This window comes from Neofelis nebulosa, chromosome 10 (genome assembly GCF_028018385.1).
Source record: "Neofelis nebulosa isolate mNeoNeb1 chromosome 10, mNeoNeb1.pri, whole genome shotgun sequence".
Classification (NCBI taxonomy): Eukaryota; Metazoa; Chordata; class Mammalia; order Carnivora; family Felidae; genus Neofelis; species Neofelis nebulosa.
In genome coordinates, this window is record NC_080791.1 from 40,632,215 (window position 1) to 40,659,533 (window position 27,319).

Consider the following 27,319-nt stretch of genomic DNA (forward strand, 5'->3'; position numbering starts at 1 on the left):
CATGGCTTCTCTCAGGAGGGATGGGTAAGAGTTTTGTGATAAAGAAAGACCCAATCTATAGTCAGAGAACAGGCCTGCTGCTAAAGAGTTCACTTGCCCACTTGATCCAATCCTAAGGGATGGCTCCACTGGGGACAAGGCTCAAGAAGGACAGGTGTAAGCTTAGGAGACAGAAGCAGCCCAGAACCCAAAGAACCTATGACAGACTAAGAGCCAAGGTGATCTTTATATACCTGCAACACAGATAAGTACTTCAGCTAGAGTTGGACCCATGTGCTAGCTTGCACTGTCAGAGAGTTGTTTTCAAATAAAATAAGCAAAGACATTTTAAACGTTTACTCTCGAGAAGAACAACCATTTTTCTAATCGAAGTATCAGGTGAAAAGCTAGCAAAATGGGTGGCAGTGTCCTCCATCAACTGTGGGTCGAGAGGCATTGTTTGAAGTATGTAATAGCGGTGGTCGTTCCATACAGACATTTGCCATCGGGATAAAGATGCGGGGAATGAACTGTGAACCAGATTGCGTGCACATTACAAAGAATGTAAACCAAGGAGCCGCTGGGTTGAATCATAGTCTCCTGAGAAGTGTGAAGATATGTGACAAAGCCACAGAGGATTATGGGTTATTTTTGTTCCCTTCGTTTTCTTTCCCTTTTAACACAGAGAATGAACATGCTGTGCATTGGGCTGTTTAAACACGGAACAGCTGAACTTTATTATGTTTCCTTTTAATTACAGCTTTCTTAACTGGGTTACAAGTGGAGCTTCTGTTTCTGGAAGCTGAGGAGGGTCTAGCTACATAATACTGTAAGCAATGGTCTCTTTGGAGGAACAGAAAAGTGACTGGCAGATCAGTGGTGGGGGGGCCAGACTTGGGAACAAAATCTTGCTTGCTACAGTTTTTGCGAATTCCTATTACAGTGGGAGGAAAATGAAGGAAGTTAAACAACACTCAGGTAGATCTGGAAATATGGAAATGAGGAGACAATACTCTCAGGGGAAAAAGCATGCAGAAACACTCTTTCTGCTTACTTAATGAGAATTCATTCGTTATAGCATTTGTAAGCTGTTAAGTGCTAGGCCAGGACGTCGCATGCTCTATAACCTTGAGTGTCTGTATAGGTGTCTAAATACACTAGGTCTATGATGGAACCAAATCTTTACTCCACTGGAAGAGTCACAGAGTATTTACCTGGGCAAGGCCGATAAATACACCCGACATCTCATCTCAGATCCATGCCGACAGTATATGTCAACACTCAACCACAGTATACTGCCAAGTTTCTCAAGCATTGGGAAGCACGATTCCCTCTCTTTTCCCTTTGTGTTAGCTTGGCCAAGGAAGATGCTTAGGCAAGGAGAAAGGGAAGAGAGTGGAGAGTCTGGATGGCCCAGGATAAATAAGCAAGAAATCTCGAAAGTAGAAGGAAACATCTGAATACGATAAAGAAAACAATAGGTTTTTAGAGAAGGGGAAAGACACTGTCAGCAGATTGAAAAAAAAATGACTCTGCTAGATTAGAAAGGATTCTCAAAAGGGGGATTTGGTGCAAAGGGGACCATACTGATACTGAAAGCAACCCCAGCATCTGGAGGAAAGATTTAACTTTGGTGGTGACATAGAGTTGGTGTTTCAAGATGTTGTTGGCTGGATGTGGGGATGGAAATAAAACCACATTCTGTTTGGGCACTGGGCCCAGTAAGCTCAATCTGTAAGAGAAGCTCAGCTAGATGATACCAGATCTACAGTGAAATCTCTGTGGTGGAAGCATCTAGACTAGAGGGACAACCCTGTAGGTCTTCATGTAGAGAACTACTCCATGTACTGATACGGGGAGGATTCTTTAGGAAGAGTACAGCATTTAGAAGCACGAAGGTGGCGAAACATGGAAACTGCTGCTATGTTTTTGATAATGATTTCTGGATGTGTATTTGGAGCAGCCTGAAGAGATTCACTCCAGGGAGGGCTGTCATCTGTAAACTGCCCCTCTCTTCTTGGACTAGCTCTCATTTTGTCCAAGGGGCTATGGTTGCTATGGCTGGAAAGACACTGGAAGTTCACCCTGACTCTGGGGTCATCTCAAGAGGCATTAGTAGGGTTAATGCATTGGCTGGCTGGAGCATCTCCTCCATCACCATGTTTTATTCCACTCACCCTGAAGCAATCAACAGAAGCGCTGGCAGGAGGAAGGAATGAGGAGAAAAAGACCTTGACCTAAGGGTTAAGAATGAGATTGGATTGGGGTGCCTGGGTGGCTTAGTCGGTTAAGTGGCTGACTCTTGATTTAGACTCAGGTCGTGATCTCATGATTTGTGAGTTCGAGCCCCCTCATCAGGCTGTGAGCTGACAGCACAGAGCCTGCTTGGGATTCTCTCTCTCCCACTCTCTCTGCACCCTTTTCCCAGCTCATGCACACACACACACACACACACACACACTCATTCTCTCTCTCTCAAAATAAATAAACATTAAAAAGAGAATGATCATTGATCAACAGAAATGAAAATGCACAATAGCACTAACAATGCGAACATGAAAACGTGCAGGTAATGTTACATGCAGCATTACTAGGCATGCTTACCTCCACCCAATCACACACACACACACACACACACACACACAGAAATGCTAAGGAATTGCAAACTGACTTGGATATCTGGGGTCAGAGCGTCAGAGAAAGGTATGCTTTGTAGGATTTGTAGGATTTGTGCTGTGTACAAATAAGGGGTTCCTGGGTGGGTGGAGATGGTAGCAGGTTGTGTTGTGGGGCACGAGGTTGCAGACATGGATCACAGGAGGGAGAGAAGCAGTGCTGTGGGGTGTAGAGGTGCTTGTGAACTGGTACGTCAAGGGAGGAAGGAGGTACGCTGGTGGCTGATGAGAGACAGCAACCCCTCCCACAGCTTAGGACAGCACACCAGGAGCCCTGTTGCCTGTTGAGGGTTGACTGCACTCGTCTCTGGGACATTGAAAAGAAATCGATCATTATTGCACCTGCCCCTAGAGGCCTGGTATCAGGGGGCACATGTGCAAACCAAGATGCATTTTCTACAACTCCGACTGGGGGCGGCAGTGAAGGAACCACGAAGGATGACAGCGCAGACAACCAGGTGAGGCACGTGTGCCACCAAGAAAGAAGAAGCTGCATGAGATAATAACTTTGTGGGCTGAAAACTAGTGAGAAGATACGGAATCTAAGACATCTTTCCTGGATCAGAAGAGGTTCCACTTCTAATGCATTAAGTGGAGACGAAGAAGGAGTTGAAAGTTCAGAATGAGGATGGTCATGAACAGGGATGGCGTGACTAATGCCAACTAAGGAAAGTAAAGACATTCTACCAGCATTCTGTAAGATGAAATATGTAGAAAACACGCCCGTTTTGGGGGAGTTCACAGGACCTTCTACTGAGGTTTGGTTGGAGGCCACGGGGCATTCTTTTTCCTGTGCCTCATGAAAACAGATGTGGAATGTTCTAAATGCTTTCTCCAGATTCAGCCATTCCTGGGAAGAGAGGTAGGTTCCTGCCCATCCGATCCAGGCAATGACAAATGGAGGGAAATGATTCCCACAGACCAGGTTTCTGGATTCCCGGCCTCCCACGAAGAACCGTGGGAAGTCAGACCCAGCTCAACCCGGTGTCAGATCCAGGGCTGGCACAGTCTCCCCGTTCTGTCCTCCAGGCTAGGGGCTGTTTTGTTTCGCCATCCTCAGCACGGGTTTCCCCTGCACCACCTCTCCCTGCCTATGTGTGGAGGGCAGGGCTGCTGTTCTGCCCTCTCCTCTTGCAGCCTGCTTGCTCATTTTCTTTCAAAGTATTTAAAGGTCGGCTCCCAAGGTCTGTCCTGCATGCTTCCGTCTGCTTTCTCTATTCTGTTCTCGTAGGAAGCTCTCACTGGCTATATATCTGGGTTCCATTTCCTGTCTTTACTTTTGTGGATGGCAGCCAGGGACCCCTCTTGGTGGAGCTTTTTGGTCTATGAATGGCACTACCGCGGCAAAACAGAGGTGTTGGGATAAATTTTAATTTATTTTTCAATCGGAAAAGGCCCAAAAACCCAACCTACAAAATGATCAAAACAAAACAACAAAAAGCCCATATACCTCAAAAGCAAAGAGAAAAAAATCTTTTTAAAGAAATCGAAACCACCCCTCCCCCCAACTTCAAACCCCATCAAACCTCAAACAAAGGAGTCAGTGGATACAAGTAATGCAATAGTTGTTAGAGGCATGTATGAAATCTGTGGGCTGCACTTCAGCCTGTCACAGGCAGTTATGAAAGATGTAATTTAATTTGCTTAAAAAAAAAAACCGTAAAAGGCAGATTGGATAGCTGTATTTTAGCAAATGTGTTTGCACTAAGGGTACCTTCTGTTGAACAGTTCTGCCCACAAGCTGTCTGTAGAATATAGAACATCTCTCGAGCATGCTTGCCACCTTGAAGCAGGGCAGTCGGGAGCAGAAAAAAAAAAAAAGAACAGAATGCAGAAAAAAGGTGAAGAAAAAGAGAGAAATGAAGGACAGCAAAGTCTAGTACCATCAATACATTTAGAAATGAGATTAGCCAAGTGTGACAATAGAATTTAAATGACACACAGAAAGACATTAAGATTGCAGTAAATAACATACTATGGAAAATCCAGCCAGAGAGCACTTTCTGTTCAGCTTAGCTACAGAGTTGGAACGAAAGCACAGGTCGATTATTCATTTTACTGGCTCTTTTGCATTCCAGCACTATATATCTTTTCATCTTAGCACTAATTGTTAGTGGTTTTTTTTTTTTTTTAATTTTTAAATTTTTTGTATTTTTTTTTGTTTTTGTTTCTGATTTTTTTTTTTTTTTTTTTTTGCTAGTTACTCCAGTCAATGATTACGTTGGCCAGTACTGCTCTGGGGGACTCGAACTTACCAACTATGTCAAACCACAGAGGGGTGTTAGCTGGCTGCACAGACACCACCCCCACAATCTCGGTGACTCTATCGCTTTCCATTACTGTGAAGTTATAAAACGGCTCATCAAAAGTCAGTGGTATAGGTGAAGGGGGTGGTTTCTTAATCCATTCAATGTGGAGGCGGGCCGTGGAGGATTTCTGTGGGCGCCCATTGTCCACTGCCTTTATCTACTCACACGGAGAGAACAGAGAAAGAGGTCTTAGAGCTCAGTCAGATCCCTGTGGAAATCTAGGTCTGTCACACATCTGTTGTTGGCCCAAGAATCCATCCTCATCAGTGTCAGCAAAGGGAAGGGAGAGTGGATCTGGGGAGAATGAGCTCAGGAATTGGGGGAGACAACTCAGTCACCTGGGGGTCCCACACCGCATTCACCAGAAGGTGATCTGAACCACCGCCAACTTTACAGATGTGGACAACTTGAAAAGCAAAAGCGGCGCTTATCATTTTTAGTGTTTTATGGGCACAGATGATAGTGACATAGACAGGAATAGCTAATTTGATTCCTTATACCTCCGGTGGTGATTCTTGAAAGGGAAGAAAGTGTACTGTGAATCCTTATGTGTGAATGATGAGTGTGTGTGTGTGTGTGTGTGTGTGTGTGTGTGTGGTTGTGTTGTGCAGCTCCTTCCTTCTGCTTTATTCTGGAGAAGCACTCTATTCACTCAGAATCCCAGGAGGGTGATGGGCTAGGTGTGAGAGAGGCAGCAGCCTTGCTCTAACTGCCTCAGAAGCCTTTGAGTTACACTAACTCTGAAGGGGTGAAGGACTCTCTTGGTGAAAGCATGGGCTCCCAGAGACAGCAGGATAGGGAGGAGGGGTACCAAAGACCCTCCTCTGTGATCTTATTTAAGAACTGAAGAAAGCATGTCTCCTCACCCAGCTGTGCAGGGTCAACTGCTATGGTGTCCTGGACTTCAATGAGGGTTCAAGTCCAACAAGCAAAAACCACTGATGGGAAATTTAAAAATGAGTTTTTAAATATCACATATTAAAAATAACATGTATAGGTGCATGGCCAATCATTACAGCCTTTAAAACAGCAATTACTCACAGCACCCAAATGCTATATGTTCATGGATGATCACTTTGCCCCAGAAAATTCCTGTGAGATTGAAGACCCCTTGAAGATACAGGTCTTAGGTCAGGTTTCCTGGGAACAGAGCTTGAGACAGGGATTTGAGTACACGTCATTTTGCGGGTTGGGGAAGTGTTCTCAGGAGAAAGGGACTGAATGAAGCAGATGGACAGAGAAAGATGGTAAGTAAAGGCGTGGTCTCAGTTGAAATTTAATCTCAGCCTGATCCCATGGGGAGTTCTGAATCATCAATCCCACTGCTGTGTTGGAGACATCTGGAGGCAAGGGGCTAGACTTTTGTGTCAGTTATTCATTGGGAATGGGCTGCTGGGCTGGGGCGGGAGTGGAGAATCTCCTGGGACAAGAAGTTTAGCCAAGGATGATCGTCTCAAGAAGGGGGCATCTGTGAGCCCTTAGCAGCCAGCATGCACAGCAGTTGGGGCATAGCTGCCCCAGCCTGGTAAAGGGGATCTGTGTGAGGCACCAACAGTTTCTACTATAGTCCATTCAGTCCTTAAAGACTCCCATTGTCAAATCTCACACAACTATAGTAGCACACATTATATCAGAGCTACTAATGGCAGACACAGAGCTAGTATTTTATTATCCACTTTTCTCTGCCCACTGTTCTGAGTATGTTATTGAGTAGGGAAAGAAAACCAAGTCCACACCATAAGAATGAACAGACAAATCAAGGGACTCAGACCATCCTTTAAAATCATCAAGGACTGACTTTATACAGCAGAGAAGGCTGTAAACTAACTAAGAGAAGGACAGCAGATGGTTCTAACTCTTGACCAACTCTTGTTGGGACCCTGGAAAGTGCCCATCACTTGTAAGGATGACCAGTCCCCTTTCTGGCATAGGTGATATATTTCTAAAGTGGTTGGGGGTGGTGGGAGCAGGCTGGCATTTTAGATACAGGAATTTAAATCTCTATTTGAGATAGTGCTCATGTTTTTTGTTTTTGCTTTTAATTTTCTAATGGTAAAAAATGTAGTCATTTTTTAACTTAAGCGTTTTCATTTTTTTTGCAGAACAAGCATAGCTGTGGTCTGTGTCTCACAATTTACACAGCTAAATTCATGTCCTATCACACTGTCAACAATTACAAGAGTTGTCTCTTTGGGAAGTGTTGGGGACACATTGAGTGACTGATATGTTGAGTGGTGGATGGGATATTTCACTCTGCTATTCTTCTACCCTCAGTTTCTATCTATGCTGAGTACCTTAAAATGATGTAAGGCTACAGGAAGTGTGGTTGAGTACAGACTGTGTACTGGGAATGGGGGAGGTTTGCTGACAGGATACAACCAAAGGAAATGATCTCATTATTTAAAAACATCACTGAGACAGAAAGCAGCCTTCCAAACTTGTTACTCTAAACTATTACTCTAAAGATTTATTACTCAAAGGAATATACATGAATAAGAAAGTAACTCCCACCCCCCATGCATGTTATTGAGGTTCAGAAAAATCTTACCGTTAGGATGTCATAACTCCCTGCTGTAAACTGCTTTCTGGAAGAAACCATGCCAGTTTTAGGGTCAATAAAAAACTTTCCATCATCATTCCCATCCACGATACTGTAGGAGATTTCTGCATTGGGGCCCTCATCTCTATCAAACGCAAAAGCCCTGTAAATGGGTTCTCCCCTCTTCTTTCGATCACGTTCTGGCAGCTTGATCTGGTAGACCTTCTCTGGGAACTGGGGCTTATTATCATTTTCATCCAAAACCTGAACCACCACCCAAATGGTGGACTGTTTTGGAGAGGAACCGCCATCTGTCACAGTCACCTGAGTTTTGAAAGAGAAAGCAGTTTGCAATCAGAACAGAGAAAAACTTTTCTTGCCACTCTTCCGTCTGCCCACCCCACAAAAGGTCTCTCCTATGCCTTAGGGCATCTCAACTTTTCTTATTCCTGTGTAGTTCGTGGTCAATGCATAACTTTTCATAGTTCATCCGTAAAAGTAAGGATTGCCCTACATCAAGTAATGGAAACCATTGCTGAAAGGGCAGGAGGGAGGCAGAGCTCCCATTGTGCTGTGGTGTGGAGAGGGGGAAAAATACGATTGACTTTACAAAATGTACCGCTTGTATAAGCTTAATGGACATAAAATATGCCCCCCCTAAGAGACACAAAAAGCAATATATAATCATTATTATATGTTAACCAGTGGGTATTTCTTCTAATTCTTGGACAATGGTATCACCATCTAAATTCTTTCAGTATTCACTTCCTTTTCTTTTTCCGTTTCCATGGTCATGTAAAATTTGTGAGTTTTACATTGGCACTGTACAAAAAGAAAACTGAGCTATATGCTTCATAATTTTGATGGCTCATTGTAAGTGCATTTGACAGTCACAATATATTTTTAACAGTAGCAAAATAATTTTTTCTTCTTGGCTCTGGGAAACCCGAGGGGGATGGACACTTCTTCCCACATCTCTGAGATGCTATTCTTATGAGTATCTGGGAAGACCAAGAAAGAGGAACGAATGAAGAGCAGGTATATAAAGAATTTACATGGCCTATGTAAAGTCTTTGAGTCTTAGTGTGAATAATCTTTTTCGGCATAGTGGTCATAGTTATTATCATATTAATAATTGTATGTGTAGATGGTGACACAGTTAATAAAGCACTCTTGCATGCACTGTATCATTCACTTTCCCAAACACCCTCTTCAGGAAGTGGAGGTTTATTTGTTCCCACTGTACAGATGAGTAAATAGATGTCCCATTGCTACTAAGTGCCAAGCCAGATATTATTCCATTTTTCGCAATTCTTAATATTCCATGTGACCACAAACCTGGAAGAACCTATATTTCGTCTTTAAATCATTACCTGGAATAAGACAGCTTACTACATCAAAATATGTATTGGGAGGCTAGAAGGAACATAAAGACGTACTCGGCACTAATAAGAGAAAAACAACAGTGAATCACAGCACCTGGTCATCCAGTTTTTCACCTAATAAAGCAACTGACAGGAATAATGGAAACAAAGGCCAAAAATGTGGGGAAACAAATTAAAGGCTTTTTGCAAAATGGGACGGCAATCTAGTTTAGTTTCTCTTACAAGCCGCCTAGGAGAACGGCTTTAATAGACTTAAGATAAATTTTCATAGGAGTTCTTGCTTTCTTTGAAAAATCAATCAAGTTTCCCTCTAAAGTTATTTTCCCAATTGGTTTGTTATGTTTCACAAAAGAAACACGTCAGGACCAATATGTGCCAGGGCTGAATTTTGACTCTTGAGGTTTTCCCGGACACACTGAGCTCTTAAAGAGGCACATTCTGCCGTTGCTGCTGAAGTAAAATATTATACTCCCGGGTGAGTTATGTTGACCAAAACACACTGATTTCTTGGCCGCTCAGCTTCTCTGCTTTTCTTTTCGCCTCGAACAGCCTCTTTCCAAATCCAGACAACTCCCAATGCCTTCACTGTGCACAAAATCACCTCCTTGTTTTTCCATAAATGCCCTGCAGCAGGCTCTGTGAGGGGCTCTGGGGCTATGCTGGGGCCAGGGGGCTGCCCAGGAAAGGAGAGAGACCTTCTTGGCTGTGTTCACACTCACTTGAGGATCCTGCTGTGGTAAAAACGCTTTCTTTTGGAGGACAGCTGGATTTGCAAACCCAGGCCCTCTGGTGTCTGCTTACAGGCCTGGAAGGGTGGTAGCCACACAGCTGTGGGCCCCGCCTCACCTCAAGCACCCAGCTGTTTTGCTCCCTCAGCCCATGCAGGCATCCTGTGACTCCCCCATCTCCTTATCCACAGTTTCTTCCACCGCCTACAGCTGATCCTTCCCCAGTATGTACTCTTGTATCCTAGTCTCCTTCCCCATACCAAACCAACATGTTCAACTACTTACTAGCAATCTGTTCTCTGGACCTCTTACCTCCAATACCCCAAAAGTCATCGACTAAAATCATTACCCTCAACCTTCCCCTTCTCCTATTTTCATTCTCAGTGAATGATATTCCTACCTGCTCACACCCTGGGCTGTCCCAGAACCCTGGGCATCCACCCAGAGTCTCTGCTCTAACTATCAGCATCCAACCAAGCTTGGAGGCAAGCAGGTATCTCTCACGTGCACGTTCCTGGCCATGCTGCCCCAGGACAGGCCTCCTCTGCAGCTTGTTTGGATCACCACAGTAGCCTGCGGGGTTCCCTGCCTCCATCCTTGTTGTAAAGTGTTATTGCTGCCTTAAAAATTTGATCATGCCACTGACCTTGTATGACACCCTTCAGGGGCTCCTTGAGGACAAGGATCTGGCCAGACTTAGTAACATCTTGTATCATCCACCCCTTTCAGCCTCTATACCCAGTTACACTGTGAGCCTGGGAGGTTCCGAGGACGTCATGTTTCTACACCACTATTCCACTCACAGCTGTTTGTCCCACGTAATGCCCAGTCTTGGGAATATACCTGACTCATTCTAGAAGCTCCAATTCAAATACTCCTTCTGTGAAGTCATTCCTGCTTCCTGCAGACAGATGGAGGCGTTCCCGCCATGTTCCCAAAACACTGAGTGCATAACTCTAGGACACTAATTATCATCTGCATTTTCTTTTCTTTAAAAAAATATTTTTTAAATGCTTATTTATGAGAGAGACAGAGTGTGAGGGGGGAAGGGCAGAGATAGAGGGAGACACAGAATCTGAAGCAGGCTCCAGGCCCTGAGATGTCAGTACAGAGAATGTCACAGGGCTTGAACTCACCAACTAGAAGGTCATGACCTGAGCCAAAGTCAGATACTTATTGACTGAACAACCTAGGCACCCCCCCCTTTCCTCTTCCTCCCCCTCCTCCTCTTCCCTCTTCTTCTTTTTTAAGTTTACTTATTTATTTTGAGAGAGACAGAGACAGCACGAGTTGGGGAGGCACAGAGAGAAGAGAGAGAGAGAGAATCCCAAGCAGGCTCCATGCTGCCATTGTAGAGTCTGATGTGGAGCTCAAACCCACAAAGCCATGAGATTATGACTTGAGCTGAAACCTAGAGTTAGATGCTCAACTGACTGAGCCACCCAGGCACCCCTATCAACTGCATTTTCCAAGTCTCTGTTTCTTGTTGGTCTCCATTCAATCCTTCTAGAACAACCCTGGGTCAGGGACTCTTACTCATTGTTGTGTTCTGGCACCTGGTACAGTCCTAAGTGCCAAATAAACATCGTTAAATGAAATTAAGAATTAATTTACCCCAAACTTGTCCCTAAGATAATAAGTGGAGAGAACATTTAGACACTGAAGAGTCCGTTTCTTCATCTGAAGGAAATTAAGAGACTGATAACATATGATCTCCTAAGTGCTTCTTGCTTTGAGTCTGTGAATGGAGGTCGGGTGGAACTAGACACAATTTTAACCCTGCACCATGGGGTTCATACCCAACCTGCATCACTGAGAACACTACCAATCCCATGATTACCCATAATGATTTCTAGCCACTTCCAAAATCGTGCTGGTCATTGCGAACACTTATCTACAATCTACTGAAGTGATCTACTCATGTATTTGGCTCTTTCAGTATGCTGTGAGCCACTCAGAGGCAGGGAGTCTGTCTTTTTCATCTTTGCTGGAACCTGGTGTATTCTTGATAATGCTTGCTGAACTGAACTACGTCATTTCTGACCTCAAAGTCTTCATTTCCATTTTTATTTCTCTAGACCCACTCATGTGTCCAGCTACGTTTGTACCTGGAATAGGAATCGTTAATGATTCAATCAGTCTCTTAGGCTTCATACTTGATGTTGCCTTAGGCCTCAACCCACCAGGTGGAATTCGTCTATATGGAAAAGGAGTAACAGCACTGGAGATTAAAGCAAAACTAACTGAGATAAATCCCCACCATCTACTCCTCTGCATCATTTTCCATTAATTAGCTATTGTTTTGAAACTATCCCTTCTTGCCACAATCTGACAGGGAATACTGAGTCATCTCAACGTGGATTTTCTGTTCTCACCATTGATCAATAATCAGTGGCTCAGCAATTAATCAAAAACCTGAAAGATTAATTTCTTTAGGTGCTTCTGGCTAGCACCTAACAAAAGGAATCACAAATAGTTCACTACCACTGAAAAGTACAGTACAGCCCATTTCATTTTTCTCTCATGCCCTTGGGGTTTGTGTCTATCAGGCAGAACCAGAGGAAATCAACAGGACCCAGTGGAGTATAACAATAAAACCATAAAGAGGAACATGTTTATAAGCCTATCTCTGAAAGATGCAAAGCTTTATAAAACGAAAAATGGATGGACATTGAGAATTCTGGAGTTATGGCAGCTGGTGGAAGGCCATGCTTCTTACTCACTGAAATTACTTGATGTATTTATATTTTCTCTCTCTCTCCCCATGGTAGAATATAAGCATGGAAGCTGCCTGAGTGTGGAGACCTTGTGTCTTGTCCACTGCTTTGTCACCAGTGATTATTGAGAGTATCTGAAAATATATTTAATATTTCTAAAATGGAGACTTCAATTCTGGCATTCTCCTTACCTATTAATTCATCATAAATGGCTATTTCCAGGCCATTACCCTTAGCGTTGTACACCTCTCTTCAGGGATTACATATCCCCCTTCCTATACTTTATATTTATTCTTGACATTTTATCATCAGATATATATTTAATTCATATTCTTATTTATTGCATGTCTTCCTCGATCAGCATATGAGCTCCATAAAGCATAGATTTTCATCTATTTTGTTCAGAGATGTATTCCTAGTGCCTGCCACAACAGATACAGTAAGTATTCAACAGATATTTATTAAATAAATGAAATATTCATCCAGTGCCTTCTAGTTACAAAACTCTTTTCAAGGTGCATTGGGAGATAAACCAACCAACGAACCAATCAACAGAAAACATGGATTCATACTAAATTTACCCTTCCCACAGGCCCCAGATCCTATTCCATACCTGCAATCATTTGGCCTCGGTTTGGATATTTTCAGTAAGACCAAGTCAGTGCCTTAGGAAGCAGCTCATTTGTTGTCTGATAGGTTTGCTTTATTCAAAGCTCTTTTTTAATAGCGAACCTGAATCTACCTGAATCATTAGCCTAGACCGTTTGCAGCTTCCCATAGACTAGTTTTCCTTTTTTTAAAATTATACAGGAAAAATCAAATTCCTCTTCCACATTTTCCCAGTTATCTACTACTATGTAATGCAAAACCAAGTGGCTTAAATAACCATAATGCTTTTATTATCTCTCCTGATTTCAGGGGTTGAGTGGGGAAGTTCTTACTTGGAGTTGCTCGTGCAATCACAGTCGCAGGTAACTGGGCCTGAAGTCACTGGACACTTCTGTTGGGTGATGGTAGCCATTGGCTGGGACAATAGTGCTTCCTTGCAGCATGGTGGCTGGATTCTAGGAGTAAGTAGGCTAAAGGACAGAAAGTGGCAAGTGCCAGTTTCTTAAGGCCTGGGCCCAGAAGCTGGCACAGCATGACTTGATCCACTTTTTTTTTCTTTTAAGTTTATTTATTTATTTTGAGAGAGAGAAAAAGCATGAGTGGGAGAGGGGCAGAGAGAGGGAGAGAGAATCCCAAGCAGGCTACGCACTGTCAGCTTGGAGCCCAATGTGGGGATCAAATTCATGAACCATGAGATCATGACCTGAGCCAAAGTTGGATGCTGAAACTACTGAACCACCCAGGTGCCCCACTTGATCCACATTCTATTGGCCAACAGTCCCAGAGTCCAGATTTAAGCAGGGTGGGCGATGGGGGGCATAAACCTCACATCTAGCTGCACGGAGGTTTAAATAATTACCTAATTTGGGGGGGCACATTTTAAAACTGCCATAATCATAAAATCCATAGGGCTATTTCAGAATCCTCATTTCAGACTGAAAAGCTCTAATTTATATAATCATCTCTCAGGTCATTCATTGCATATAATGAGTTGTTATTCACTACACTGGTTACCTCTTTCAGTATGTTTTCCTAGATATCAGCTTGCTTCTTGAAATACAATGGCCAGGACAAAACAATGAAACAACAACATACCACACTTACTCAGGCCTGTGCAAACTACCTCCACTGTACTAGAGACAATCTCACCTCTATTTATTCCGTCTGTGATCATGTGTAGTTGTGGGGGTGGGGGGCAGCACACAGCTCTGTGATATGATCGAATTAAACCATTTAGGTCTTTTTCTTGTCAAAAACAATAAACTATTAAGTGTGTGGTTTGTTTTGGGGCGGAGCTAAGAGCAGAGTTTTCTAAATGTCCCTATTAAATTTCATCTTACTGGAGGGGTGCCTGGGTGGCTCAGTTGGTTGAATGTCCGACTTTGGCTCAGGTCATGATTTCACAGTTTGTGAGTTTGAGGCCCGCATCCGGGTCTCTGCTGTCAGCTCAGAGCCTGCTTCAGATCCCCTACCCCTTCTCTCTCTGCCTCTCCCCTGCTTGTACTCTCTCTCAAAAATAAATAAACATTAAAAAGTTATTTATTCAGGAGCTCACCAAGCAGCAAGGACCAACTGAGAGAGGCACAACTCTTGCTCCTTTAATTGTTTCCTTTAATTCCTTTAATCGTTCAAACAATCTCATGAGATAGGTACTATTATTAAACCTATTCAATAAAGAAACTGAATTTATGAATTTGTCCTAGGTCACAGTGCTCATAAGTGGCAGAGTTTGTTTTAAACCTGGCAGTTTGTTTCTCTAAACCAGGGATGGGCAAACTATAGCCCATGGGTCAAACCTGGCCACTCATTTTTGTAAATAAAGTGTTATTGGGATGTAGCCACACCCACTCATTAACATATCACCTATAGTTGCTTTCCTGCTATGAAAGCATAGTTGAGTGGTTGTGACAGAGTCACAAAGTCTAAAATACTTCTTATTCAGCTCTCTATGTAAAAAAATTTGCTGACCTCTTTTTTTTTATGTTAAGTTATTTTGAGAGAGAGAGACAGAGAGAGAAAGCAGGGGAGGGGCAGAGAGAGAGAAAGAGAGAGTAGATCCCAAACAGGCTCCACACTGTCAGCACAGAGCCCAATGCGGGGCTCGATCTCAGGACCATGGGATCATGATCTGAGCTGAAATCAAGAGTCAGATACTTAACCAAGGGGAGCCACCCAGTGCCCCTTGCTGACCTCTTTTGTAAACCTTACATTATGTTCTGCTGCCTCTTTTGCCTGCTTTGCTCAGTCCTTTGCATGGCAATTTACATTTTTTTTTTTTTACAGGAACCTGGCAGACATTGCCACTTCTATTCCACAGCTAGAGACAGTGAAGCTCAGAAGTTAAGGAACTTTTTGCAAGGCCACTCAGCCAGTAAGTGACAAAACACAGGTTCTCACCCAAGTCAATTTGGCGTCACAGCTCATGCTCTTTTCCCTAACCTAAACAGCCTATGTAGAAGCATCTGGTAACCATCTGTTGAAAATTCCCTCCCCAAACATGGCTGTGGATCAACACCAAGCTTGTAGCGGTGCTTCGAGAGTCAAGCTTTTCCCTCCTTTGAAAACTGGGACCATCTTTGACTGTCTCTGGTCTTTTGGCACCTTTCCTGTTCTCCTCAATTGCTTAAAAACTGCCACGAGGTCTTGGGTGGCAGCTGCGACTTCTTCCAGCTCTCTGACTTAACACCCAAACTTATGTAGTAGAGCTGCGTCTTCTGCTATTTTCTTACACTTCTACATCTTTAGTCCCCGCTCAAAATCTGCTCTACCCTTCTCCCTAATAAAGGAGCTGGGAGGCAGGAGGGAGTGGGGGGGCTTTCACTTCCCTGCTATCTCTTCTTATCAGGCGCTCAAGTCATAACTCTGGGCAGGCCCTCTTCTAAGTGCTTAACAGATACTAACCCATTTATCCTCACATGAGTCCTGGGGGAAGCAGGGAGGGGGTGATTATTTCCATACTATGGGTTAGAAACAGGCACAAAAAGGTGATGGAAGTGGATTCAACCTGATCCAGAGTCTGTGCCCCCAACCATTACCCTATGCTGCATCTTACCTAAATGCTTACCCCAACTAGTGGGTGTGGCCATATTCTTCTTCCTCTGAACACAGTTCAAACATGCCCTATCAATGCTCTCAGCACATCCTAGCAAGACACCAACAGTTTACTCTTCATGTTGCAGGTGGGACCTCAGCACGTCGGAGATGGGGCACGGTTACTACAGATCCATCTGCCATTGTCTAGGTTGATCACACCCCAAATGCGGTGTATTTCGGCATTCACGCTTGGCTGCTGCATACTTTCTCCCTATCCTGGCAACGCTCCTTCTTCTGAGTCTCCTGATTTCCAGGAGCTATTTTGCACCTGATACTCTTCTCAAGCAGAAGACAAAGCTCAAAGGTATTTATTTTTCCCTCCTCCATCTCATGATCAAACGTCTCAAGGCCTACCTAATAGATTTGTGTAAGGAAGAAATCTAAAGGTAAAGCCATTTAAACTAAGGCAGAGCTTCCAACCACATGTAACAAATAAGTTTCAGATATACTGTGATATTGAACCTCCTAACTCTTGGGTAGATGAGTGTGACCTCATATAGCTGGACCTCCACGGCTGGTGATTTCTGGCTGGGGTTAGCCTTTCTCTTAACCTAGAAGTATTGTACACATATAATCGTTTTCTGTGTGCACCATAATGGGATAAAGGTTATGAGGCCCCATAACAAATTACTAATAACATTATCCTTTCTTGGATCTGATTGTATTTTAAAGCAATATGCCTAGGGAGGTCACTGGATCCAGAGGACACACTCTCTGTGCATAGGATTTTATGTTATTATTATTATTTTTAGAAAGTTTATTTATTTTGAGAGAGAGAGAGCACATGTGAGCAGGGGAGGGGCAGAGAGAGAGGGACAGAGTGAGAATCCCAAGCAGGCTCTGTGCTGTCACCCGAGAGCCGAAAGTGGGGCTTGAACTCATGAACTGTGAGATCATGACCTGAGCTGAAATCAAGACTTGGATGCTTAACTGATTGAGCCATCCAGACGCCCCTCTATGCATAGAATTTTAGATGCTATGGCTGTTGACAATTAATTCCAGTGAGGATGCTCACCTATTTTCACTATTTTCTTACAAGACCAGTTATGGGTAGCAATGTTCTTACCCTTTATGTCTCCATTCTTAGTCACCACACAGGTAGGCAAACAGATGAAGGGACTGAGTGTTGAATATTTTCTTATCCCTATGACATTCTCACATGCACCAAAGAGCCTCAGAGTAAGGGAAAACTTGCCCCTATTATAATCGGGAAAGTATAGTCACTAGACGTGAAGAGAACTCATGAGTAAGTGAGAATTTAGATAGTATTCTGGTTCATTCCACTTGCTTTACAGATGAAGAAACAGGTCTAGACAGATGGGCTTCTTAGACCAACATCATATTACCAGCAATAACCTTAATCTTTCCAAGACATTGGTCCCAGGATTCCAAGCTGCCTTTTGAGCTTCAAATGAGGCCTACTGTTCATACCTTCACAGCTGTGTGATTTCGATATTGCACAGGTTTTAATTTAGGTATTTTTCAGAACGCTAAACCCTTTAAAAAAGGAAGAAATGTGTCTAGAGTAGATGTTATGTTTAGTTTTTATGTTTACTTTTTATCTTCAAAATGTTTCACAAACATTAAATACTTAATCCTCCCACGATAGCAGAGAAGTTGAAAACAACTTTATCTCCTCTCCGCAAGTGGAGAATAGAGAAACGACCTTCTCAAAGTTATACTCAGGGGTTGATATTAACGTGGCGGCTGGAATTCAGACCTGTCTGCTGGTGGGCTCAGACGGCTGCATTGCTGGAAAGGCAAGTGCTTTCTGCCATTTCTAGAAAGAAAACTACGTACAAACAGTAAATTAAAGGGTAGGTCTCTAAGGAGGAACAACTCTTAAAGATAAACCTTCTGAAAGGTGAAGTCACTGAACTAAAATTAACCTGTACTATCACCCATATTTTCCATGGAGGGAAGGAAATAAAAAGCCAGGTTTAAACCACCTGCCCTTGGCTTTATTCCATGTGATTTCTCTTATTTGACCCATAATTTGGCATTAAGAAATCACCTGAAGATGGATAGGTCCTCCAGTCACTTACCATCCTGCCTTCCCCATCCCACGCTGCTGTCCCCTAGGTACAATTGAGGGACATATTCTCTGGGCGGTGGAATATTCATGTCTCTGCTATTTCCAGTTTCAGGAAGTTAGATATTTCAGGACGTGTATGCTTACTGGGTTGAATACCTTTGTGGACTGGCTTATTTTACATACTTCATTTGAAATAACAAAAAGGAAGCGATGAGGAATGATAGTAAACAAGGAAATGCAGTACCTGGGTGTCTCAGTCGGTTAAGCATCCGACTTTGGCTCAAGTCACGATCTCCTGGTTCGTGAGTTTGAGCCCCGCGTCCGGATCTGTGCTGACAGCTCAGAGTCTGGACCTGCTGCAGATTCTGTGTCTCCCTCTCTCTCTCTCTGACCCTCCCCGACTTACACTCTATCTCTCTCTCAAAAGTAAATAAACATTAAAAAAATTAAAAAAAAAAAAAAGAAAGGCAGGCGTGGAGGCAATGTCACGGGAAGAGGTGAATCTAGGAGGCACGGGGTGGGGGGTAGCTTTTTGAAGAGAATTGGGGTGCATTCCCTTCTGTGTATGGAAGGACATTTACAAAGGCATGGAAACAAGAAAATTTATTCACTAAATGCTACAATTAGCAATCTTTGGGGAACAGATGATATAAATCTGATGAGAGTTTACTCTGAACTATCTTTCAGAAAGTTCGTTTGTCCTAAACAGTTAAAAACACAAACCAGAGGTGCTCTGTGATCCATGGAACCATGGAACCTAGGTCTTGGGGCCACTGAACTGTGTCATTCATTATTGCCATCTCTTCTCTTCGCCCAAGCTGCCACTATTGGGGAATCTTAGGACAAAGTCTGCCCATGATCCACCCAGAGATCCCTGCTGAGCACTCGCGGTCTGTCTTCTGCAGGGCATGGATTCCCGCAAGTCTGTGAGCCACTCCATGGGCTGGTCTACACTATCACATAGTGGGTCCTCAATAAGTGTTTGTTGGTTGGAGGCATGTGTGACCCTTGCATCTCAAGACAACGAAGGTACCTTTTCATTGCCATGTTTAGACCCAGCAATTTCTAAATGGCAGCTTTTTTAGAAAGATCCTTGACCAATTCACTTTGGTAGTGGCTGCTAAGATTATAGCTTTGTCCAAATCTCTTCTTTGCACTTCAGGAAATAAAGTATTTCCCAGCCTGACATCTCTTAAAGCGTTTTTGCCTGCAGAGAGGTATACATCAGCTACTAATCTCATCGCATTTCCATTTCCTTCCAGGCTCATCTGCTCATCATTTTCTATTCATAAAACTTGCTTGATTCTAATCTTTCCTATCAGCAGGAACTAAACACCTCCTCAAAGTTTCTTTAGAATGATGGTGATTACCACACATGTGCTAACTCACCCTTTCAAACAGATGGGTCCAATCTATGTGCTCACATGTGGGCCATTAAGAAAGTTCTGCTATGAACTCAGAGGTGACATCACATGAGCCCCAGGACTAAATACCCCTGTACTGTTTCGTAATTCCCCTGACATCCAGGCCTTAGTCGATATAGGATTCCACATTCCCCTCTCCGTGAAAGAATCCCCCAGGTACGAATTACAATATGGTGTATTGGTAGCCTCCCTATTTCCTGGCACCGGACCTCACACTTTTATCGTGGTGGACGCTCATACCTTTAGCTCCACTGATGATGCTTTTTGAATTTCAGCACTAACACTTCCACCCGACACCAGGTTTTTTGTCTTTCTTCCCACAGTAAAGACTTAATGCAAATAAATAAATAAATGAAGACATTGTTCTAATTACTAGCTCCGGAAAACGGCGTTACCTCTCTCAGCAATTCAACACGGGTTTGCCTGGCAACTTAGCAGTTCATTTAGCACCTTATCTGCCTCAAAAAAATGAATTGTAAATCTATCAACCTAAAAAAAATAGGCCCATGTGTATGGACAAGAGCACATATGGACCAAGGTAAAAATCATGAAAACTGGCGGCCCAGAGATAGGCTTTTGGGGGGCCCATGCAGTGTATTTTAGAAATTTCTGCCAACATTTATAAAGAGAGAGGTTTCATATAAAAATTCAAATTCCCAGCTTCTCCTGAAAAATCAGGACGGGCCCACCGCTCTTTATTGTGTTCCTGATGCTTCAACATGTGAGCTGTCATTCATCATCAATATTGTGCAGAGATTTTTCTTGGAATAGAGAAATACTTCTCACAATCCACATTCTTTTTTTTTTTTATTTTTATGTTTTACATTTTTTCATTTTTGAGAGACAGAGAGAGACACAGCACAAGCCGGGGAGGGGCAGAGAGACAGGGAGACACAGAATCCGAAGCAGGCTCCACGCTCTGAGCTGTCAGCACAGAGCCCGATGCGGGGCTCGAACCCACAAACTGTGAGATCATGACCTGAGCCGAAGTCGGATGGCTAACTGACTGAGCCACCCAGGCGCCCTCACAATCCACATTCTTATTAAAAATGGCTCTAAAAGATAGATGGAGAAGTTCGTATTCAAAGACAAATGGAAGAGACCATATTTCTTTTTGTAAGTGCAGTAGATTCCGGTAGGCTTCATATGCAAAAGCCCAGCCTGGTCTACCATACTCATTTATGATGTCAGAGTAGGCTCTGCAGACATTTGAGCTTGTAACCCTTGGTTCAAGGTCTTGGTAAAAATCTCTCTGTAACGCTAGGATGCATATTTCAATGTGTGGCACAGGTAAAGCCATTGCTCTTGGCAGAGACCGTTCGGAGTAAGAAGAGTGACACATATTTCATTCCTTTCTCCGGGTACTCTGATTTCAGGTACTATCATTTTATAAAAATCAAAGAGAAGTTTCCAAAAGAATTAAGGCATCTTTAGCCCTATAATCATCTAAACAACAAATATGAATCATCTTGAACCCTTCTCTTGCTTTCCTCCCATAGCTCATCAGCCATTAATGAGGGACACTGCTGGCTGTGAATCAGAAATAGGTGTCCCTCCTCAGGATGTGCCTGGAGGCCCAGCTTGGTAACAAAGACCGTGGGCCCCATTCAGTGCCCTGTGATCTACTCTGCCAGGTGTCCCTGAGCAGGCTGCATCCTATCCAGTTCTAATAGCAGCCCAGACAATTCCGCCTCTGAAACGTCAATTGTATCTCTTAGCTCTTTCTTCTCTCTTCTTGGGGTCAAGCTCTCAGCACCTCAGCCCAAACTGTTGCCCTGGTCTTCAACCTGGTCTCCCTGTCTCCGGTCTTGTCTCATCACCGTCCATATTGCAGAAGTCCAGAAAATCTTCTAATATGAAATTTAGATGATGTCAGCCCCTTGCTGAGAGGACTTCAATGGTTGCTCACTGCTGCAAGCAAATTTTATAAAATGTGTCATGGAGAACATCAGTCCTGCAATGCACTTGCCTTAAAAGAGAGAGTCCAGGATCCTTGGAGTCTGAAGGGCACCATACAACTTTCTTGGAGCTTTACACTGCATGTCGATCAGAGTAAAGTAAAAGCGAAGAAGCTGATTTCACTTTGTTTAAACCAGTATCTCCCAAGCTGATTTGACAACAACACCTTTTTGTTGAGTGATGCTCATTAACGTCCTTCAGATTTGATATTTCAAGGAGTATACTTTGGGAGGTGCTGAATTCATTACAAAATAAAACCCACACTCTTCAGTATCAACCTGCAAGATTCTTTAGTATTGAGACAGCCTGTTCACTGGGCTACTCTCAGCCTCTATATCTGAAGCTTCAATCACAACACAATCAGATCACTTAATTCAACACACATATACTGGCACTTACACTGTGCAGTGTTTTAGACACTGGGTGTAGAGTGGTGAGCAAGATGGGCCTCCTTCCCTCAGGAAGCTCATGGTCTACTTGCTTCCAACATGGGACATGCACTTCAATGCCTGTCCACCTTCAGTTGAGGTTCCCACTGCACAAGATCCCCTTTATTCCCTTATTCTTATAGATCTTATAAAATCCTCCAAGGCCAGATGCAAATATCTGGTCCTTTATGACACCTTCGCAGAGACCACATTCTGGGAGAATCCCTCCTTTTCATGATTCACTGACTTTATTCATATACTGGCATCTCACTGATCACATATCTAATTATTATGTTTGTCCTCTTTAACACTCTCACATTGAACTAGCCTGGAAGCTCCCCGGGGGGAAAGACAATACCACATCAGTCACTATATTGGCAGCATCAGGCGTGATGTCCTGATACATAATATATGCTTAACTAACATCAGTTCCTTTAGGTTTTCATAAGAGGCATCAGGAATGTGGCTCTTAACTGGTAAAGGAATTACTTATCTTGCTTTGTTTTCCTACTTTTAACAGCATGTTATTTTAATTTTGAGTCATAGCAAGGATCTTAGATTGCTAATAAATTAGGATGAATTAGGCAGATATCCTGTTGGTTAGAAACAAACATTATTCATTATCCCATTAACAGAGCTATTAAAAGTCCTGTGCACTCTTATATTAATCACACAACAGGTAGGGTTTGTTCTTTACACATAATAAAATTAAAATCCTTGGGGAAACACGTCTCGGGATAAAGGCTATTAAAAGAGAAAGATGGGTCATCTTAGATACTTAAAGTATCTTAATTACTTTCACGAGACAAAAGGGAGTATATGTATGTTTTAAATAAAGATCAGTTCAGTAGGTTTAAATAGATTCACAAGGACCAACTTGAGAATGAGCATAATGGTTAATGTGCAATATTTAGGAAGTATTTATAATGTGTGTGTATTCAGCACATTTTTCAGAAGGCCAGTTCTTGCCTTCCAGGAGAGTGTAAGATGCATATACCCAGTGCCCGGTCTAAACTATAGTCGTCTTCAGAATTTATGCTCATTTCTATCAAACCACTTGAAAACTGATTGTCTGTGAGTTTCCTGAGGGCAGGAACTTTTCATTCTCGGTACCTAGAACGGATAAGTGAAAGCAATGTAGGGAACAAGTAAACTACCCTTTGGCAGATATGAAAACTCAGATATGACAAACATTAGCCATGACATAATTCCATACTGTGTCCAGAAAAGGAAACCTACCACAAATATAAAATATGAATCCTATCCATTGAATGAAAAGCCTGGAAATGTTAATAATGTGGTAAGGAATTAAAAACAGAAACAGTGGTATGGGTGGTCTAGTACCCCTTTTGTTATAAATCCTTGAATATTTGAATGACTGGTACAAAATAAAAAAATGCAACATTTTCTTTTTAAGTATTTACATTTGTGTGTGTATTTAAATTTTTAAAATGTTTTCATGCATTTTTTGAGAGGCAGAGACTGTGAGTGGGGGACGGGCAGAGAGAGTGGGAGACACAGAATCCGAAGCAGGCTCCAGGTTCTGAGCTGTCAGCACAGAGCCTGACAGTGGGGCTAGAACCCATGAGCCATGAGATCATGACCTGAGCCAAAGTCGGACACTCAACTGACTGAGCCACCCAGGCACCCCAGTGTGTGTGTGTGTATGTGTGTATGTGTGTGTGTGTGTGTGTGTGTGTGTGTGTGTGTGTGTGTGTTTTAAGTCCCTTCCCCCAGAGATAAGGAAGAAAAAAAGCCAAATTATCTTTTGGCCATGAAATCAAATAGACCCAGAAATCCAATAACTTAAGACATTGAATAATCACCTGAAAGAATAATTAAAAAAAAAATAAAAGCCTAAAGCTTGCACTCTGCTCCCAGTCAACACTCATGGGTTTAAATTCTATTTAAAAAGATTCTCCATTTTTTCTTTTTCAACATTGGAGGCAGAGGGCTAAGCAAGCATATTCTCATCATTATGCCCCAGAGGCAGCCCTTACCACCAAGCCTAAGTAATGTAAAAACAGTGGCTGGTGGACATTCTGCCCATGTCAATAGCAAAACAGATGAAATGTGTTAAATCGTGGAAGATAAATGATCATCACACTACCCCCAGAGTCAATTAAAAATGTATAACTCAAGTTGTGCATTTGTAAACTCTAGAAATAGTCATTTCACCCAGACAAAAATGTTGAAAAGTCCTTTGAAATGAAAGACTTTCCACAAGCACTCAATTTCTCTGCTGGGTGAAAATATAATACAGTGGTTTTTATAGACGTCACTCTACTATCTTGATTTTTATTCTCAGAGTATTATTATGATGATCAAATATGACTCCCCACTATGTGCTACACTCACACAGGCCAGAGTCGTTCCTGTAGCTTAACAGATCTACCCTCCCCAATCATTTTATGAAGCAGGGCATAACATTGTGAGGACAGCTCTTTTCTTTCTTTCTTTTTCTATTTTTTCCCAAAACTTTCTTCTCAGAAGATCAGGTCCACAAGTACCTATGTGTGAAAGAGATCCCTGGTGGGCAGCACTAGAGAAAAGTGAGTCATGAATAATGAATATCTCTTCGTAAGATTCTACTTAGCGGGCAGCTGAGACTATTTTTACTTTATGGCAAAAGCTCTTGGGGAGAAATATTCCCAAATCACGTTTCACAATGTGTGAGAGGCAGCAGAGATCACTAGGCACTTGGCAAGATTTACCACTACAATGCACACTCACGGAAGGTTGAGTTATTTGCTCCGATTCTAAAAACTCTCCTGTAACTTTGTGAATGAGCAGCTTTCTTTTCCTTTTGGCTTTGTCAAAGGAGTATGTCGGGGATCCCAATACTCGACCAATGTAAGAAAAAATAATTCACTAAAACATATGGAAAATGTCCTAGGAAGCCTTCTATGGCAGTAATAGGAACAAGTTTATAAAGCTCCCAAACGGAGTAGGTTTTTACTAGAATGAGAAACTCTGCAGAAAGCTTACGATAAAAATGATTTTTGAATAGACTTAAAGGCGATGAGGATTTCTACTGATCATAAAGAGTTATTGGTTTCCATGCTCCAATGAATAGGCCCGTTACCAAAACATACAGGCTCACAGCCTTGCCCAGAAATCTCTAGAAATTATACAAACAAGAAATCACAAGAGGCATCAGGTGATTGTGTTGGCAGCAGCTGAAGGCTACCGGGCATGATGTAGGACTGTTATCTGGGTTCCTTTAGTTTGGAAATCCGATGGTCAGGGGCCCAGGACACATCACTGCAGTCAGGGCAGGCTGAGTGTGGATGATGTGTGCTCTCATACAACTGCCCCCTCAGATCCTCAGGCCAGCTCACGCCTTAATGCCCTTTCTCAGTGCTTTTGAGTTTGTGGGTCTGCCATCAAGGTGATTTATCTTTGAAAAGTACAGGGTGGCAGGGATTCTTCATATCCTGGGCCCCTAACCAGCCTAACCATCACCTTATTCATGCCACGCCTTCCCAGCACTTTCATACCTGTGATCTCATTGGCTTCTCCCAACAAATTGGCGAGGGAAGTTGTTCAGGCAGTATTAATCCCATCTGACAGCCGATGGAAGACGCAGCAAGGTCAAAAGCTTTCCCTAAAGTCACTCTGCTCGTAGGTGACAGTGTGGTCTCAGAAGAGCTAGCACTTTGTGAAATCCAGGCTAACGCTACCACACCCTCATAGACTCATAGGGCACGAGCTCAGATTCATCAACACTCCTAGGAAAAACCAGCGAACAGTGAGGAAGTACCGTGTCTTCATGTATGAAAGTATTATATTGTTTGTATCAGAATACTTTGAATTCACTAGTCTCAATCTGAAATACATATTGTATATTCAACAATTATTTCTTGGGGACCTGCAATGTGAAAGCATTGTGGGGGAGAGAGAGATGAACATGACTGAAAACATGGTCTCAGCCCCTACACGAACTTGCTGCCTAGAAGAGATAGATAATAGGCGCGTTGACAAATAAGGAAGGGATAACAGAAGTGGGGACAGCTCTCTATGTGGGCTGTGTACAAAAGTACTCAGTCTATGCTATGGTGTCATTTTAAATGCCATCCAAGTATTTTAAAGGAATGCCCTTGGGGCACCTGGGTGGATCAGTTGGCTAAACGTCTGACTTGGCTCAGGTCATGATCTCACAATTCGTGGGTTTGAGCCCTGCATTGGGCTCTGTGCTGACAGCTCGGAGCCTGGAGCCTGCTTCGCATTCTGGGTCTCCCTCTCTGTCTGCCCCTCCCCTGCTCGTTCTCTGTCTCTCTCTCTCTCTCAAAAATAAACATTAAAAATAATTTAAAAAAAAGAATGTATTTTAAAAAATTGAAAAAAAAAAAGAATGCCCTCTACTTTTAGAAAATCAAAGTCTTGGAAAAGGAATACGTATCATTGATTTCTCTTTTTATAGGATGATTATGGAATTCTTCTTCATAAAATGAGATGTTTTCAAATCTATCTGGAGTGATGTATTTGTATCATTTTGGAGGGCTGCCCAGAGGATTTCTCAAGGTTCTGCTTATCCTTAAGACCTGTATTTCTCACAAAATGCTATAGAAGAAAAAATCATAGGTTTTGCACACCTTTTTAATGGGTTTATAGGAAAACAGTTTTATTTGCCATTTATTCTCAGCACCCTTGACCCCCAATCTCTGGGTCGACGTGAACGTACTTCTAGTTGTTTCTCTTTCACTTCTTAGAATCAAGAGGGGTGCCAGTTTCTGGGTGACCTGACACTGAGGACATCAGGGCAGAAGACTAGGTTTTTCAGCCTTGTTACACAGCTGAGCTATCCCTAATATGGCATGGCTCCTGGACTTCAGTTATGTGAGTTATGTGAGTAAGGCGTATTCTGACTTCGAGTTTATGCTTCCCAAACTTCAGTAATTGACTCCGCTGAATTTTATTTTATTTTATTTTTATTTTATTTTTTTATTTTTTCAACGTTTTTAATTTATTTTTGGGACAGAGAGAGACTGAGCATGAACGGGGGAGGGGCAGAGAGAGAGGGAGACACAGAATCGGAAACAGGCTCCAGGCTCTGAGCCATCAGCCCAGAGCCTGACGCGGGGCTCGAACTCACGGACCGCGAGATCGTGACCTGGCTGAAGTCGGACGCTTAACCGACTGCGCCACCCAGGCGCCCCTACTCCGCTGAATTTTAAAAAGCTTCCTGAAATAGACTTGAGAATTCTGAGTGCCCGTTTTTAGTAAGTCTGTATAAAAATTAAACTAAGCAGGTAAATTCTCATCTAATGGCTGGGTCATCAGTTTTTGTTATTCACATGACTATACCATGTGTTCCTTTATGAATATGCTTCCAGGCACACACAGTGGTGTAGACCTGCACATACCCAGTGGTTTGGGAAGAAGCTTTGGGTGACGCCTTTAATGTGCCTTTGGATTTCTGGACGTAGGGATTAGGAT

The 27,319-nt window shown here is 42.8% G+C and overlaps 1 protein-coding gene across 5 annotated transcripts in view; it reads right to left on the reverse strand.

Annotated features, from left to right (window-relative positions):
- Nucleotides 1-27,319, reverse strand: part of FAT3 (FAT atypical cadherin 3) — a 672,953-nt gene that overhangs the window by 123,946 nt on the left and 521,688 nt on the right. For 3 of the 5 annotated variants that reach the window (XM_058687504.1, XM_058687502.1, XM_058687507.1), the window contains exons 5-7: nucleotides 7,512-7,826; nucleotides 4,910-5,120; nucleotides 4,369-4,437 (exon numbers count right to left, since the gene is read on the reverse strand). In XM_058687504.1, the coding sequence (XP_058543487.1) occupies nucleotides 4,369-4,437; nucleotides 4,910-5,120; nucleotides 7,512-7,826 (595 nt within the window). The remainder of the gene's footprint in view (nucleotides 1-4,368; nucleotides 4,438-4,909; nucleotides 5,121-7,511; nucleotides 7,827-27,319) is intronic. The other 2 variants (XM_058687506.1, XM_058687503.1) reach the window with 1 other exon arrangement.